Here is an 18,693-nt window from a genome sequence, read left to right as displayed (position 1 = left end):
AAAATTTTTTTTAATTTATGCCAAAGACCCCCAACTTTTAAGTTGAAGCAATTTTGTAATTACACAATGTTTCTGTGATGAAATTTAATGCTTTTTAAAAACTGATAGATAAGAAAATTAGTGCCCTCTTCCATAGTTCATGCACTTAAAGAGGTTTTTATGCTTTTCTACTTCTGTTTCCTAATCTTATCCCAAGTTTTAGTTTAGTCATAGGAGCTAGACCTAAAAGGGACCTCAGGCACCCACATGGTCATACGGTCATAGCGCTGGTTCTAGTAGAGACTTCATCAGCCACCCAGTCTAACCCTTTCCTTCCTTTTACAGATGAGGAACTAAGACTCAGGAATTTAAGTGGCTTACCCAAGGTCATACAAGGAGTAAGAGTGAGAAGGGAAATCTGAACTCAAGTCCCTCAGATTCCAAAGCCAGTGCCCTTTCCACTCTACCACCCTCTTCCTATAGGTACAGTAATTTAGGGGTCATTATTATCCGCACTTTACATGATAAGGAGGCTGATACTTGGAGTAACTTAGCCCAAGGTCATATAAGTAATAATAGGATGTTTCTAGAAAACAGTTTTCCTGATTGCTAGTACAATGGTCTTTCCACACCGTACTGCTTCCTCCTGTCATTTTTATAGTGAAAAGCCAACATTGGATTCGAAGTTATGAAATTGGACATGTTACTGACAATAATGGGCAGCTGGGTGGTACAGTAGATAGTGTCCTGGGCCTGGAGTTAGGACGACTTCTCTTCCTGTGTTCAAATCTGGCATCAAACACTTACTGTGACTCTGGGCAAGTCAGACATAATTGAAAAATGACTTAACAACAACTGACAATAATAGTTCATGTTTCTGTAGAAGTTTAAGATTTACAAAGCATTTGCTTTCACAATCCTGTGAGGTAAGTAGTGTAAGTGTTGTCATTTTTCAAATGAGGAAACAACCTCAGAGAGGTGTGACTATGTATTGGTTTCCTGGGTATATTATCTAGACAGACTAATCTACTGAAAGGTGACTAATAATGAATATCAAAGTGATAGAGGCATTTTATACATGTACTACATTGAACTTTTAGTTGTTGCATTTCTGTAGAGTCTCTTCCGAATTTGTTAATTTCATTGAAATAAATGAGGCTATCTAAATATTTTTCCAGATTAGAGTTACATAATTTTCCTTGCCAGCCTAATATATATTAACCATCTTATTTTAGGCTGTTTAACAGGAGAGTGTCAATAGTTAGGGACTCAGTTTGGTTGTTGTAGAAACACATCAGTCAAAACGTAGGGCCATTAGATCTTAGGACTTGCCTATTGTTTGTTAGCAGCTGAGAAATGCCTAGAGGTAGCACACACACACACACACACACACACACACACACGCACGCACACATACACTTACCTCCGGATTCACCAGCTATTAGAAAGCCAAAGTTTGTAGTGATCTCTGATATGTAGACTATTAGAAAGAGCTCTAGATTGGGAGATAAAAGACTTGGATTCCACTTCTACATTCACCACTAATTTACAGAGTGACTTTAGACAACTTCTTTAAATCCTTTAGGCTAGAGGTATCAGACAAACCACAGCCTGTCATTTGCAGCCTAAACCAGATTAAAATCTAATTGGGAAATAAATAAAAAAGACAATAAAACAGATAATGTTAATAAGTCACCATGGTTTAGTGGTTCTTGGTTTCTATTGGAGTTAGGTAACCTCAGGCACCTCATCTATAAAATGAGAGAGTGGAATACAAGATCACCAAGGTGCCTTCCAATTATAAGTCTGCTGTTCCTTACAATTCTAAAATTCCACAGTCCCTCAACTGAAAAAGCCCTTTGCTAGATATAAGTTATGCTATTGTTGATTCTGAAAATTCTCCTGTAATTTGCCTACTTAGCTCAAGAGTCTATAATGAAGTCTTAAACTAAGATCCACATTGAATAAAATTATTGAAGATTCATAGAAAATAGTCTAAAGGATAGAGCAATGTTAACTCCCACCATCCTAGATAAATCAAGATTGAGCAAATATACTCAGTCTCTTTAGCTATATGTTACTTTTTAAAGTGATTTTCATTTTTATCTCTATTAGACTAGTATTATGCTTCATATCAGAATGCCCCTTTATAGGGGAGGGAGAGTAAATGAAATGATAATCATATAAATGTATTATTCTACCAGTGTTGATTTTGTGAATAAAATGGCTTTATAGGTTGACTTTAAGGCTATCAAAGTAGAGTATAAGGAATGGTTTCCAGTAAAGCAGAATTTACTAATTGTTGGTTAATACCATTATCTTCCTTACTAAACAAGGTATCTTCATTGAAACATTCATTCTAGTAACATTCATTTTAACAGTTTTACTCAGAAGGACTTTAACTGTCCCTGTTCAATATTTTGCTTTATTGTTGTTGTTTGCTAATTTCAGTTGTGACTAACTCTTCATGGCCCTATTTGGGTTTTTTTTTGGGGGGGGCAAGATATTAAAGTGGTTTGCCATCTCCTTCTCCAGCTCATTTGACAGATGAGGAAACTGAGGCAAACGGGGTTAAGTGACTTGTCCATGGTCACATAGCTGGAAAGTATCTGAGGCCAGATTTGAACTCAGGAAGTGAGTCTTCCTGACTACAAGCCAGCACTCTATCCACTGCACCATATAGCTGCCATTATTGCAGTCCTGTAATTTGATTATTTAAATACACTAACACAAACTTTAAAAATAAGCATAAGGGGAAGGAATTACTATTCTTTATATTTTTGAATAAAAAACCAGGGAAAATAAACTTGAATGGCAGAATCAGGTTTTTTAATTAGCCATGAAGAATTTAGTACTGAATTTGGAGTCGGAGGAGCCATATAGAAGAATTAAGCACTAAATGCTAGAATCCAAGTCAGTCAAGAGGCTATGAACATGTATGAAGCACCTGCTGTGTGCTAGACACTGTACTAAGTACCAAGGATACAATAAAAGATAGTCTCCACTTTCAGGGAGATTTCAGTCTGATGGCAGCAGCAGCATTCCAACAACTATGTACAAACAAACAAACATACTAAATTGAGGACAAATGGAGATAATCAACAGAAGAAAGGCACTAGAATTAGGAGGGATTGAGAAAAGTGGGGGAAAAATCCTATGTTCTCTAGAATATTTGAAGAATTCAGGGAAGCCAGAAGTCAGAGATGAGAAGAGAAAGCATTCAGGCATCAGGGACAACTAGTGAGAATGCCCAGAGTCTGATGTGCTGGCTTTACTGTCTTTGATGGTTTAAGAAGAGAGAGTTTTGTAAAAATCTTTGCAGATCCTTTCCATCTTTCCTTTTTCTCCTGTCTTCCTTTCAGGTTTATCCTTTGTATGACTTTGCTTAGTTAGGTCCCTTATTAAGCTTTCGAAAAAGGTGTTTGACCCTCCGTGATTTATCTATCCCAAGAGGTAATAATTATTAATAATCTTATACCATTCTACCCTGTAAGATTTTATATATGGGCCTTATATCTGAAACTTGTGTTGCCATTGGTTGCCATATCTTTCCACTTGACACATAAGTCAAGTGTTTGCTAAGCCATTTTTTAAGCTCTTTTAGTCTCTTCATTATGGTGATTGATCAGCTAAACTTTCTTATGAATTTATTAATGTATTGGTGTCTTCCATCTGTATCCCATTTTTATCAGTAATTTAATTAGGTGAGATTTTACCTGTTTTAATTATACAGATATCTTTCTTACAACTTTGTACTACTTTTGACTTTGCCCTTATACGTTGGAGCTCTGACAGCTGATTAAGGAATGACTCCCACATCAGAGTGTATTAACATATAATTCATTCAGTCATCCCAGTACTCACTGCCTTCCAGTTCTTGTCCTGAAGAAAATATTCACGATAAAAGCTTCTGCATAGCAACAGTTGTTTTACTGCTTATTCTTTATTCCTAGTATATATTTTCCAAGCTATTTTTTGCTATTCTGACCTATTTCAACTTATGCATTAAAGTCATCAAATATCAAAGGGTTTTATCTCAACTTCCTTCCATTTTGTTTTGTTTTCTTTTAATTATAACTTGAATGTTGTTAAAGCCCTTCACAATCTGGTTCCTTCCTTCCTTTTAAGTCTTCTTATACCTTTCTCCCCTCCATGTAATTCAAGAAGACTTGCATTCTTGCTATTCCTCACATATAACAATATCTCAGGCATTGGCTATTCTCCATGCCTGAAATCCTCTTCCTCCTCACCTCTACCTCCTGGAATTCCAGAAGGCTCAGCCCGAATCCACCTTTCATTAACCCTTCCCTGAGATTACATCCCATTTATACTATATATATTTTGTACATAAGTAGTTGTTTGTATGTTGTCCCTTTAGACTGTGAGCTCCTTATGGTAAAGAGTGTGTCTTTGCCTTTTTTCATATCCTCAGCACTTAGCATAATGCCTGGCAGATAATAGGTGCTTAGTAAATGATTTTTGATTTATCGAATTCAGACATTCCAGTATTATGTCCACTAGATCACTGGGCAAGTATCTCAGATTCAGAGTCCCAGAACCTTAGGCTAAAGTTTGTGGGTAACATTTTCTTCCATTCTCACTTCCAAAGTCAAAAGAAGATGCACAGGACTAAGGGACATTTTATATTTTTCTTTGTATCATGAGTTGTCGTGGACAAAGACTTCATTACCAACTAGCCAGCTCACTGGTGATGAGCCTCTCCACTGTTAGGTAGTTCAGCAGACCCACTGGGTCACAAAGATTTTCCAGCATGGTAGAACCATCTTGAGCATGTGCTCTACTGAAATATAGTCTCTGATATGTAAGAAGTACTGTAAGATGTTAATGTCCCAGAGATTGTTTGTGGGTGTTTTTGAGTGGAAATATTTCATAGTCATTTAATATGGTAATAATCAGAGGTCAAGAGTTAGAAAGGACTTCCAAAGCCATCCTCTGCAACCTGTTAAGAATAAGAATCCTTTCTACATCATCCTCAAAAATTGTTTACATGGAGCAGGCAAGAAAATGCCATGTTTGCCAAGTGAATTTTCACAGAATGAGGCTTATTCATTGTATCTTTAATGTCTCGATCCCTGTAATTTCCACTCATACTAGAAATTTGACTGGTGTTTGTGACTTTGCAGGATTATTTTTGGTTTTCATTTAGATTTTTAAAATAAAAGCAAAGTTATTTTCTTCTGAAGTGCATCCATCCCTTTCCTGATGACTTAGTGGAAAAGCAGATACCTTCTGAGTCAGCCCATTCTACTTTTGGATAGCTCTTACTGTTAGTTAAATTTTTCCTTATATTAATCCTAAATCTGCCTCTTTGGCACTGTCTATTTCTTGCTCCTAGTTCTGCCCTCTGAAGCTAAGCCCAATAAGTTTTCTTACATTTGACAGCATTCAATATGCTGCAAAACAGATATCAAGCTAAACATCTCCTTTACACCATGGGATTCCTTTACCTCGTAGTCATGTGTTAAACTTCAAGGCCCTTCACCATCCTACTTTCTTTTCTCTGGGTATTCTATAGCTTATCAGTGACATTTCCAAAATGTGACACCCAAAATTGAGAAAACAGTCACAGGTGCTTTGAAGTATTGCAGAGAAATATAATAGAAAATTATTTCTGCTTTCACTGAAAGTGTTTTCTTTAGCAATAGTCTACCGTGTCCCCTAAATGTTTAATAAGTCAATTCTGTGTAACTTAACACTTCATTGTTGGGGCAGCTAGGTGGCACAGTGGGTAGAGCACCTGCCCTGAAGTCAGGAGGAACTGAGTTCAAATGTGGCCTCCAACCAAATACTTGACACTTAGTAGCTGTGTGACCCCGGGCAAGTCACTTAACCCCAATTGCCTTAAAAAAAACAACACAAAACAAAAAACCAAACACTTCATTGTAGATCATTTTCTCTTTTGATACTGATATTTTCTTCTGTCATCTTGGTGAAAAATATCAGGGACTCTTATTAATGGATAGTTCAGATATAACAAGGAAATATAGAGAATCATATCCATATATGTACATGCATATATATTGTGCAGGTATATATGTATAGATAAATGTGTATGTGTATGTATGTATATATATGTATATATATGTGTATATATATATGTATGTATGTATGTATATCCATATATGTATGTATATGCATATGTGTGTATAAAATATGTATATAACAATCTCACACTGGATCTCTCTTCTTGCCCAAGCAACTAAAGAAATCAACTAAATCAGCTCAACCATTCCCTTAAGTTTAGCCTGTAATTGGGTTCTCTACATATGAGGCTAGATCAGTGTCATAAAGATGTGGGGTTTTTTGTTGTTGCTATTTTTAATTTTAATTTAAAGTTCCAAATTCTCTCCCTCTACCTCCTCCTTGTCCATTGAGAAGACAAGAAATACGATGCATATTATACATATGAAATCATATAAAACATATTTCCATATTATCTATGTTTAAAAAAAAGAAACAAGAAAAATAAAGAGGAAAACAGTATACATCAGTCTGCACTTGGAGTCCATAAGTGTTCTCTCTGGAGGTAGATAGTATTTTTCTTCATGAGTCCTTTGGAATTATCATGGATCATTGTATTGATCATAGTTTATAAGTTTCACAGTTTTTATTATTATTATAATATTGCTGTTACTGTGTATATTATTTTGGCTCTGCTCACTTCACTGTGCATCATTTCATGTAAGTCTTCTCAAATTTTTCTAAAACCATCCCGCTCATCATTTCTTACAGCACAATAGTATTCCATCACAATCATATACCATAACTTATTCAACCATTTCTCAATTGATATTTCCAATTCTTTGCCAGAGTTGTGATTTTTTAAAAATTAGATACAGAGTAGGTGTATATAGTAAGACAGATGTTGCTCTATTTATAGTACCAGTCATTCAGAAATTCCCAGTTGATGTCATAAAGAAGTTATAAAGTATGTGTTTTAGAGGAGTAAGAATCTTCTAGTTTGTGCATATTGGTTACTCTGAATCATATAGAGGTCTCTAACCTTTCCTTTCAAAGAACTTTCCTCATTATTCCTCTTGTTTTGCTCTCTGATAAACAAGTCTATGTACTACACCGTATTGGACTGTGATGTTAGGCTTTTTTCCCCAAGAATGACTCAAACATGAGCAAATATTGAGTCACATTTTAAGTGCATTTCACCAGAGTGGAAGAAAACAAGAAACTTGGACAAATTATTTCTTGTTTTTTATTTCTAATTTTATGAGATAAGTTCAAATTTATTCTCTTTCTCACTGTTTGATTTGTTGCTTGCAGAAACAGATGACTACGCTGAGATTATAGATGAAGAAGATACTTATACAATGCCCTCAAGTAAGTAACTGAATTTTTAGACTTTTCTTTTGCCTCTATTTTTTTACTTATTTAGATTTTACAGATTTTATATCAGATTTAAGTTTCACATAATACATTCAAGTGGAAAATTACTTTAGTCTTTCTGTGAAATTTAAGAAAGTTATAGTTTTGGGGGCAACTAGGGGCGCAGTGGATAGAGCACTGGCCCTGGATTCAGGAAGACCTGAGTTCAAATGCGGACTTGGACACATAACACTTACTAGCTGTGTGACCCTGGGCAAGTCACTTAACCCCATTGCCTAGCCAAAAACAAAAAACAAAAAACAAAAAAAAAGAAAGAATTATACTTTTCAACTTCAAGAATTTTGTATCATCTAACAGTTGCCAGGTATCATTTCTGAAGTAATAAAGGCCAAAGTCTGTGATTAAATTGACTAAAATGTATTATCATACATTTAAACTCAGGTTCACAGAGCCTATATTTAAGTTATTCTATTTCCCCTTCTATATACAAAATAGAAGACCATTGGAAATTCCAGTATTTTAGAAATTTCAACTTCAAAATTAAATTAACTGAATAATCACTCAGCATGCACACACAAATTGAAATTAAATGGGCCTCATAATACAGTCTTAAGCTAAGTAGAAACATCCTCCATTTAAGTATAGTGAAGTATGATCCTTGAACTTCAGAAAATAGTAAATAAACTTTGTGTTTCTCTGAAGGTGACAACCTATAATCAATAGTTCCTGTCATTTGTTGAGAATTCAACAGTCCTCTGGTTTTATACTAAATGTACCCTTCAATTTTATTTCCTTAAAAACAGTTAAACTCACCTCCAAACGAGGTTTTTCATATTTCTCTCCACTGCTTTCAGGAAAATTAATTCTAAGAAATTGATATTGTAAATTATTTGATATGGCTTAGATAGACATTTTAAAAAGTAAATGTTTCAAATAAGAAACTCCTGCTTCTGTATATTTTGAAAGGCCATATACCCTGAATTTACTATGGACATCTAATAAGCAGCTATTGCTGAAGAAGAATACTGATGGAAAAGGTCATTATCTAGCACTCTGGATTACGCACACTGATTCCCCTGTCTGCCTTTTAGCATTTTAAAAATTTCTGTAGAGCCTGGAGGGAGAGGACCTAGAAGCAAGACTGTAATTTGACCATTTTCCTTAATATTTGCAGTTCTTATTAATATCTAGGTTTGAGTAGAAGTTATAAAAGATTGGAGATCATCTATATATTCTCAACTTTGTGATTCTGGCCTGTCTTCCCATGAATCCTTAATAGAACATCTACCCAGCACCTTTGAGCCCTTCTTCTGTGTCTGCTAACATTTCATGGAGGCCACACATAGTGGTGCATACCTGTAATCTCTGTTGCTCTGGGAAGATGTAGTTGGTGGATGCCTTGTTCAGAGATTCTGAACTGCCGTAAGGCTAAAGTTGTTTTGCTGTCCACACTATCTCCAGCACTAAAGCTGGGGGTTGGGAGTGGAGAGAGAAGGCGGCGCGCAGGGCTACCTAAGCGTGATAGTGGGGAAACCACCCCAGGTCTGAAAAAAGGAACAAGTTAAACCTCTGTACTTATCAGCATTCGGATCTCGCCCATGTGTGGCCACTGTCCTTCATTCCAGGAAAGATAGGAAGAAAAAAATGTCTCACCCTTCCTCACCCTGCCCTCCAAGTCATGGATATCAATGTAATGTTTAGAGTCTAAACTTTAGACTGACCTTTATGGAATTTTGTTTTTCCTTTTCTTTCCTTAAAACCAGTCATACAAGATAGGGCATAAGCATATATTACTTACAGTTCATTTATGTGTGTCTATCAATTGGCTGATTTCCATGGAATATCAAGAGGTTAATTCTAAAGGTTAAAGTGTATTATTTTCATGATGGGAACTGACCAGTTAAAAATGTTTGACTCTATCAAGGTATTTTTATCTTAATTCAAGAGCTAATTTTATGTTTTAAAAAGTTAAAAATTAATATATGGATTTAGCACAATACCTAGTTTCAAAGTGATGTTTTATTAAAATTGGTGACCTAATTTTTTAAGTTCACATTGATTTGTTTTCATATTATTTTTTATATTTGAACTTGATAGAAACAAAATGAACATTCTAATATACAAGAATGCGTAGAAAAGGATAATGCATATGAATCTTCAGATCTCTAGTATATTCAGCTTGTTTTCTTTTTAAAATTTGCCATGTTAGTTTCAAAACTGCCCTGTTTGTCTCTGTCTCCCTTTGAACTTTCTGCTATTTTCTTTACCTTCCTTTTCGGTTAATTAATATTCTTTTTTTTCTTTGTCTCTTTTTCTTGGGCATTTCTATCAATTTTAGGCTCTCCCAATTGTGTTCTCCCAATTTTTAAAAATTCTTCTTTGTACCAAATTAACAGAGTGAATGTCTTAAAATTCACACATAAGCTGTCTTAAAAGTATTTGTCTTATTGTGTACCTGTACTTCATTACTTCTCTGTCAAGAAGAGGGAGGCATGTTTCATCATCTGTCCCCTGGTGTCCTGTTAAATTATTGTGTTGGTTACAGTCCTTAAGCCTTCAAAAATTACTTTTCTTTGCAATGTCATAATCATTGTATAAATTGTTTCACTAGTCTGCCCTAGTTTCCCTACTTCACACAAGTCTTCCTAGGTTTCTCTTTATCTGTCCCTTTCATCATTCCTTCTAATATAATAAAATAACATTCCATTTCATACACATGGTATAATTCATTCAGCCATTTCCCGATTGATGGTCACTCTCTTCATTTCCAGCTATCTGTTATAACAAAAAGTGTTGCTATGAATATTTTTGTACAGATGGGTCCTGTCTCTCATTCTTTTATCTCTTTTGGGTTATGTTACTAGTAGTGATATCACTGGGTCAAAGTATATGTGCAATTTAATGATTTAGGGTGGTCATATAGTTTCAAAATGCTTTGTAGAAGCTCATGTTGTCTTATGAAAACATTCTGTACCTACATGTACATTTTTGTTTCACTTGGTAAATTTTTTCATTTTAGTGCTGTGTTATCTCAAGATATTTCATATGAGTAAACATTGTTAAGATAAGCTTTCCACATTTCTTGTTATTAATTTAATTAATATTAGATATTTCTAAGCAAGGTCTTCAATTTTTTTCTCTCTTAATTGCACTACAGAAAGCTATGGAATAGATGAAGGTAACAGGATTCCCTTAAAATAATTGTGTTTGCCTGCATTTGCAACCTGTGGAGTGACATGGGATGTTTCTGTTTACAATTCTTTATTTTATTTTCAAATTTTTATGTTCATTGGTTTAATTACGCAGTTAAATCAATGGATGTACTACTAGCTAAAATTATTTTAAAGAGGAAAATAACATGTTTCTTAAAATGTAAATTCTAATTCAAATTATTTACTTAGATGATAATATATAATGATAGGAATAAGGGCCTAAGATAGTTTAAAAATCAGTTTTTCCCATTGGTAATAGTATTTAGACTGATGGGAGAAGGAGATATCTACATTTATATACACACACACACACGCATATATATGTATATATATATATGTATATATATATATGTATATATATGTATATATACATATATATGCGTGTGTGTGTGTCTCTAGATATATTTGTATATATATGTATATATATATATACATATATATGCGTGTGTGTGTGTCTCTAGATATATTTCAGAGTTTTTTCTTAACTGAAATAAATTTAATTGTATTTACATTATTAAATTGGAATTCAGGTGCTGGATTCCTTGAGCTAATGAGTAGTTTGTTCTATACATAACCAGTTTACTAAATCATTTTTAATACATAAGTCTCAATATCTTAATTTGCTAATTTGAAATAAATATCTACCATTAGTAGCTTAGCATCTTCAAAATATTTATGCCAATACATCAAAAACTTTAATTGTTCATTCATCTGGTTTTACAATTGATTTTTAGAAACAACCTCTTTAAAATTCTTTTTAGCTCAGTGGATAATGTAGAAATATGACATCATAAAGTGGAAAGCTCTTAAACTTCCAAAATATAAGAGTTATATTACATATTTCTATTGGAATGATAAACTTCTTCCATCTTTTTATAATATGGATTCTTTAGGTAAATCTTATCTCTATAGGACAAATATGTTAATAGCAACACTAATATACATTGAGCATCTTAATTTATATTTGGAGCAGGAATTCAGAAAATATAGTTTGATATGTTTTTCTGTGATGTATTTACTGTCACCCATTTAGGGATAATAGGTGATCCCTAAAGTCTCTTCCACCTTTGAGATTCTCTGACTATTGAAAATCAAATAAATTTTTAAAATTCCTGGTGAGAATATGTGTAAATCCACCTTAAATCTAATTAATTTTTATGGCACTGTCACCACTGAATATTTCTTCGCAGCCTTTCCTTTCAAACTATGTTTAAGAGTATTCCACTGTATATAAAACATTTCCATAGATTGGTGTGCCACAGATTAAAATTTTATTTATATGTTGCATCAAAATAAGATATTTCATTTATTATTCTTTCCACCCCTGAAATGTTGTTAAATACTTTGTCACTTATGGCTTGTCTTTTACAGCCAGGGATTATGAGATACAAAGGGAAAGGATAGAACTTGGACGCTGTATTGGAGAAGGCCAGTTTGGAGATGTACATCAAGGAGTTTACATGAGTCCAGTAAGTCTCTTAGCACTTTCCACAAAAGTTTCCTGGCTTAAACCACTGACTAGTTTTTGTGATCTTTGATGTCTTATGTCATCATTGCCTTTTGTTTTATTATCTATGAAATGGTATGGCTATATGGATGGTCTTGAAGCTCCCTCCCAGCTCTGAGTCAAGTCTACAAGTCAAATCAACAAGCATTTATTAAGTGCCTGCTATGTTATGTGCCAGAGACTGTGCTAAGCTTTGGGGATACCAAGAAAAGCAAGTCCCTACTTTTGAAGGAGCTCATAGTCTAAAGGAGTAGACAACATGCAAACAGCTGTGTGCGAACATGGTATATACAGGATAAATTCCAACTAATCTCAAAATAAAGGCAGTAAGATTGAAGAGGACAGGGAAAAGCTTTTTGCAGAAGGTGGATCTTTGGCTGAAACTTGAAGGAAGTCAGAGTTGCCAAGAGGCAAAGGTAAAGAGAAAATTCTAGGCATGGGGGATAGTCAGGGAAAATGGCCAGTTCTGCTTATACATGGCAATGCTTTTTTTTCCTTTTCTTAATTTATATTTGTTTTAATATTTAAGTTGTAACGTGTTTCTTTTTCTTTTCTTATTGTGTATTTAAATTTTACTGTTTAAGTTTAAAATAAATTAATAAAAAAGAAAAGAAAATGCCCAGGGTGAGGAGATCGAGTGCTTTGCATGAAGAACAATGGAACCAATGTTACTAGATTGAATAGTATATGAAGTGTAGGTTAGGTGTAAGAAGATTGGAAAGTTAAGAAGGGACCAGGTTATGAAAAACTTTGAAAGCTAAACAGGATTTCATATTTGATCTTGAAGATGAGAGACACCCACTGGAGTTTTTTAAGTAGAGGAAAGAGGATTGATATGTCAGACCTGCCCTTAGGAAGATGAGTTTGACAGCTCAATGGGAAAATAGACTGGAGTGTGCTAATTAGACATACCAGTAGACTATTGTAGTACTTCAGGTCAGAGGCCCTGCAGCAGGGTGGTGGTGGCAATATCGGAAAGGGAAAACGTGCATCTACCAGAGATGTTACCAAGATAGAAACAACAGGACTTGGAAAGTCATTTGATATAAGAAGTAACAGGAAAGTTAGGAAGAAGAGAGGTTTTGAGGGGAAATATAATGAGCTCAGTTTTGGACATGTTGAGTTTCTGTAATTCTAGGAAAACAGAAGTTAATGTGTTATAAATTTTATTATACAAATAATACCAAGTATGAATGTGAGAGGTTTAAGTTCTCTTAAATATATCTCACTGCATCTAGGATTTGCTAGGAATGTTTTTGTTTTGTCTTGGTGATATTTTAGAGGAATAATATTTGTATTACATTTTGCCTTACTGTTACGTTTAGAAGTACAAGTAATGCCTTTTTCTCAGACTTCATCCTTCTTGATCACTGCAGCATTTGAAACTGTTAATCACCTCCTCTCCTCCAAACATTGTTACTAAGTGTTTTATACATGCCAAGCACTGGGGATTCAAAGACAAAAACAAACCAGTCAGCCCTTGCCTTCAGGACCTTATATTGTACTGAGAGGGAATCCTGCATGCTCTCTTCCATTAGTTCCTGAGCTGCTATACTCTCCTGGTTTTTGTTTTTGTTTTTTCCCTGCCTATCTAACCATTCCTTCAAAGTCACCTTGACTGACTTTTCTTCCTGACCTCTTAAAGTGAAAGTGATGGGGAAAAAATGTAAATAAAAGCAAGGTATAAAGGTAAAAGTAATGACTTTTTAATTTGAGCTTCCATCTCAGTTTTCCCCTGGGAACCTCAGAATTCAACTGATCTCATTCCCTGTAAAAGCCTTTAGCTCCCATGCAAACACGCAAGCTAACAAAACATCAAATAAAGGACAGGCTTTATTTAACTCCCTCCTTCCTTCTGTCTCATTGAGTCCCTCTCTTAAGATATAGTCCAAGCATCATCTTATGCTTGAAACCTTTCTTGATCACCAAATTGTTATTACCCTCCCTACTAAACAACTTTATATTTAACTACCTTGTATACATTTATATTTATTCTCTATATATTTTTATGTGAACCGGCGTCCTTTAGAACGTAAGTCCTTGTAAATAATCACAGTTAATGTTCTTTTTTTTTTTAATCCCTAATGCCACCCTGGAGCATATTAGGCACCTAATAAATGCTTTTTTATTATATGATTAATACCTGTGAGGAAAACATGGCATGATATATTCAAAAGTGCTTTGCAACTGTAAAGCATTAAATAACTGAGTTATTGGCATTGTTATTAAATGGGCAAAAGAATCCATGATAAGCAGTAGCTCATATAGACAGCTGAGGCATGAGCGTAAGGTACCACTGTCTCCCTATGTTTGACTTGCAACCAACAAGCTGAGCAATCAACATATTTCACAGATCTTTTATCTTCCTAATTGATGTGCCATGTTTAAAATGTTATCCCAAGAATGCACCAAAGAGATGTTGTAGGCAGTACTCAGTAAGCTATGTAATTTGAACTGTTTTCTAAACGCTGTAGTGATGGGTTAATAATACTTTCCTTTTTTTCACTTGATATCTGTTACAAGAACCAGCTGGAGTTGTGTGTAGCTTGTGGTTTTTAAACAAAGTTTCTTTCTTTGTATGTCTAACTGTTCTAGAAAAGATTCCCGCTCATGGCCTTGTGAACAGCTTTCACTGTTCTGGTCCAAGCACCACTTTTAAGAGGCATACCTGTAAACTATATTACATCCAGAGGAGGAGGATTGAAACTGTACCATACAGGGGTTGGTTAAAAGAACAAAGCATGGCTAGCCTGAAAAATAGAGAAAGAATATGGTCACTATCCTTACGTATCTCAAGAGTTGTCAAGAGATTATTATTAAAAAGGAGGGCCTTTACTCACTTAAGGAGGAGGAAGTTGGAAGTGTTATGTTGGTAGCTAATGATAAATAGGCCAAAAACACCCATACCTTTTTAAAGAAATGCACTGAAGAAAACTAAGTGCAAAAGGAGACACAAACAAAAGAACAATTTTATTACCACCATCTTAAATTTAAATGTACATATACATTTCTTTAAAACATGTAAACTGTGTGTAACAGCTTTACAAGCCTCTTATTTGTGTATCAAAATGTACAGGTTTGTGGATTGTCGAGCTCACAATAAGAAAGATTATAATAAATTAAAGGAAGATAACATTTTCTGAGTAAAAGAGCTTAGAATTATTCTGCTTAGCTCTCAGAGGACATGTCAAGGACCAATGGACAGAAATTACAGGGAAGCCCAGTTCAAGGAAGAGCTTTGTAACATCACTAACTATTTAGAAAAATGGACTAGGTTGTCTCATATGGCAGTGAGCACCTCAGATGAAAGTGTTCAAGCATAACTTAAGTGTTTACCTCTCAAGAATCTTCAATGTTGACATTTCTTCATTAAGTGGAAAACACTGGATGACCTCTAAAGCCCATTTCAATTCTTTAATCAATCAATAAGATAAAATATAACTGTGATTCTAACTCTACTAGTTTGCACATAGCAAAATAATTCATAAATATACAGATAAGTAATAGAAAACCTTTATGTTGTTATGTATTTTCCTCAGGAGAATCCAGCAATGGCAGTTGCAATTAAAACATGTAAAAATTGTACCTCAGACAGTGTGAGAGAAAAATTCCTTCAAGAAGCCTGTAAGTTTTTTTTATTTCAATTTCATTTTTTAAATAAAATCAAAACAGCTCATTTTGCTGATTAAAGATCATATTATTACCTCCATTGGACAAGAAGACTTCGTTGTTTATTACCTTTCTCAGTGAATAGCTGCATTGGTACAAGCATGTGATTGCTGATTTTTCCAGCTAAATTAAGATGTATGTGGTATTTAAAGTAAATAGAGGTTCACCTTCAGAGAGACCAGTGGAGAAGGAGTTTAATTTCCCTGTGCATGTTGGTATGCTACAGAGCTAATGATTTCTGTATTGGAGTGAGTATTGAAGAATTTTATAAGTATTTTTAAACTCCTTGCTATAAAAGGTTAAGGCGCACTGGTTGTGAGACGATGAGATTTAGTATGATACAAGAATATGGGCAGTTTAAGGTAGAGTAGCACATGACATTTGCCATCTAAATTGAAATTAAATTTCCTGTTTTCAGAATCATTTACATAATCTTAATTTTATATGATGCTTTTATTGGCAGAATAAACAATCAGGATATATGTGAGTTTGGGGGTCCTTTTAATTAAAAGGTTTTGTTGGAAAATTATAGTCTTTACTAAGGTACTTCTTATAAGGGTTTGCTTTTTTTTCCCACTTGATAGTCATTTCCATATTTGCCTTCAGTATCTGTCTATAGTATCACAGTTAGTAAGTGTCTGGGGGCCAGTTTTGACCTCAGGCCTTCTTGACTCCAGGTCCAGCCCTCTATCCACTGTACCACTGAGCTGCAACGATGATTTAGAACCAGATCTTTGAAGACCTTGAATACCAGTCTGAGGAATGTCAGATGTTTTAAAAACCCAGAATAGAGTAATGGTTCTAAACAGTGAAATAAAGAACAATAAAGGAGAATACATTTTACGTTTAAATAATCCCTTTCATTAGGAATATCCTCAAACTCTGTAGAACAGATATTCGCTTTGTTTGTTCATGAAAATGGACGACTTTCAGAATGTCCCAGCAGCTGTCTGCCCGATACATGTCTATGACATTGAAAACAATTAGGCTAAAAAGTGCCCATTGAATTCTAGTCTCATTTAAGTAAGTGATCAATCATTTCTCCCTGGGAGATAATGGAAATTCTCAGGAGAGGTGATACTGGAGCTGGACAGTATATTTGAGCTTGAACAAAATGTAGTATATCTCAGGATAGAAGTTGTAGGATTTGGAGCTAGAAGGGACTCAGCTCTTCTACTCCAAGTTCTTACCAGCTGCCTTATTTGGATCATTAATGGTATTGAATAGTTTTCTGTTTTAGCGCTTTATTTTATTAGCTACTGTTAGAGGAGTAACAAAGACACTAGAAGGTTGAATGCAGAGAGGTAGGTATATTGTAGTAGAAAGAGAAATGGATTTTGGAGTCAGTGGCTATGGGTTCAAATCCCAACTTCCATGCCCATTAACCTATATGATCATGGACATATTCATTCATATCTGGCCCTCATTTTTCTCCTTTATAAAATAAGGGGTATAAACTGGATGATCAGTAAGTGTCTTCAGGCTCTAAACCCTATAATCCTAAACAGGTCTCTGACATAACCACTTAATGAAGATTTAATTTATCACATACTACAGTTCCAAAACCATAGCAAGTCACATAATTAGAAAGTTTTATCCTGTCAAGAGTTTCTTTTCAAATTCAAAAGAAAAAAGAAAAAAAAGAAAAGAAACAAAAACAAGATAATACAGTTTGCAGCAATAATTTTTTTTTCGAAAAAAGCGTTGTTTTGATATGGTTTGTAGGACACACAAAATTATTCATAGGTATGAGTGTACCTTTCCTAATGTTAAATTGGTTCAGTAAAAACCACAGCTTCAGGTAAAACAACAGTTCCACAAGAACAATCTTGATGCATGTGCAATGAGAAATATGGAAATAGTAAATATATTGACTCCCAGGGCAGTCTAGCACTAGCTCAGCTCATCTATTATTTCTCTCCTAGCCACTCAAAAGAACAATTGCCTCCCTCCAAAGTCATATCACACTGAAATGGTGCTAAATGTCACTCATGTGGCATTTAGTATATACTCCCTCGTGGTATAGTTCTTCTCTCCCCCCCCCATATAGTTATCTTCTTTATCAGACTTTGAGCTTTTTCTGGGCAAGAAATTATTCTTATTTATCTTTATATCCTTCACCATATCTAGAGTAGTGTATTACAGAGTAGTCACTCACTAAATATTTGTTAAATAAATGGTCGTTCTACACACAAGCTGTCAACGCACTCAGCTATTTCAGGAGCCTAGCAAGCTGAAAACTTGGAGAAACAAGCGGCATCTCCTAACTATGGAAGACTGGTAACATCACTAGATACACTCTGAACTTCAGAACCAGGGAAGAACCTTGGTCTGGTCCCAAGCATCTGGCCCAACAAGTATTTCTATAATTTGGGCATTCTAATTCTAAAATACAGGGGGTGCCACAAAAGGTTGGCGGGTCCCAGACAGGACCTTAGAGATTGTCTAATCCAACCTCCTCATTTTATGGAGGAGAGAAGCAAAACATAGCCAAAATAATGATTAATGTCACATTATGTGTTAGCGCAGCTAAGAGTAAGAGCCCAGATCTTCTGACTCTTTAATAGCTACTGTGTCCACATTACTATGTTTGTATTAGTTTTCCTTACTTTAAATCCTACCTACCCTTTTTTCTAATAATTTGTTGTTCAGTCATTTCAGTCATGTCTGACTCTTCATGACTCCACTTGGCATTTTCTTGGCAAAGATACTGGAGTGGAGCCATTTCCTTCTCCAGCTCCAGATAAGGAAACTGAGGCAAACAAGGTTAAGTGACTTGCCCAGGGTCACACAACTAGTAAGTGTCTGAGGCTAGATTTGAATTCAGGTTTTCCAAACTCCAGGTCTGTCATTCTATCTACTGTGCCGCCTATCCACTATATTTCTAATAACAATAAACTCATTTATCTGGAATACAGTAGTGTATGCAAGTAGCTGGCACAGTGAATAGAGTGCTGGTCCTTAAAT

At 34.8% G+C, this 18,693-nt stretch overlaps 1 protein-coding gene across 12 annotated transcripts in view; it reads left to right on the top strand.

Annotated features, from left to right (window-relative positions):
- Positions 1–18,693, top strand: part of PTK2 (protein tyrosine kinase 2) — a 437,298-nt gene that overhangs the window by 311,029 nt on the left and 107,576 nt on the right. For 10 of the 12 annotated variants that reach the window (XM_078153772.1, XM_078153765.1, XM_078153766.1 and 7 more), the window contains 4 exons: positions 7,276–7,332; positions 10,496–10,516; positions 11,922–12,019; positions 15,597–15,681. In XM_078153772.1, the coding sequence (XP_078009898.1) occupies positions 7,276–7,332; positions 10,496–10,516; positions 11,922–12,019; positions 15,597–15,681 (261 nt within the window). The remainder of the gene's footprint in view (positions 1–7,275; positions 7,333–10,495; positions 10,517–11,921; positions 12,020–15,596; positions 15,682–18,693) is intronic. The other 2 variants (XM_020967033.2, XM_020967035.2) reach the window with 1 other exon arrangement.

Source organism: Phascolarctos cinereus, unplaced genomic scaffold (genome assembly GCF_003287225.1).
Source record: "Phascolarctos cinereus isolate Bilbo 61053 unplaced genomic scaffold, phaCin_HiC Scaffold_4;HRSCAF=312, whole genome shotgun sequence".
Classification (NCBI taxonomy): Eukaryota; Metazoa; Chordata; class Mammalia; order Diprotodontia; family Phascolarctidae; genus Phascolarctos; species Phascolarctos cinereus.
The sequence above is the reverse complement of the archived record's forward strand: the minus strand, read 5'-3'. Positions and strand labels throughout refer to the sequence as shown.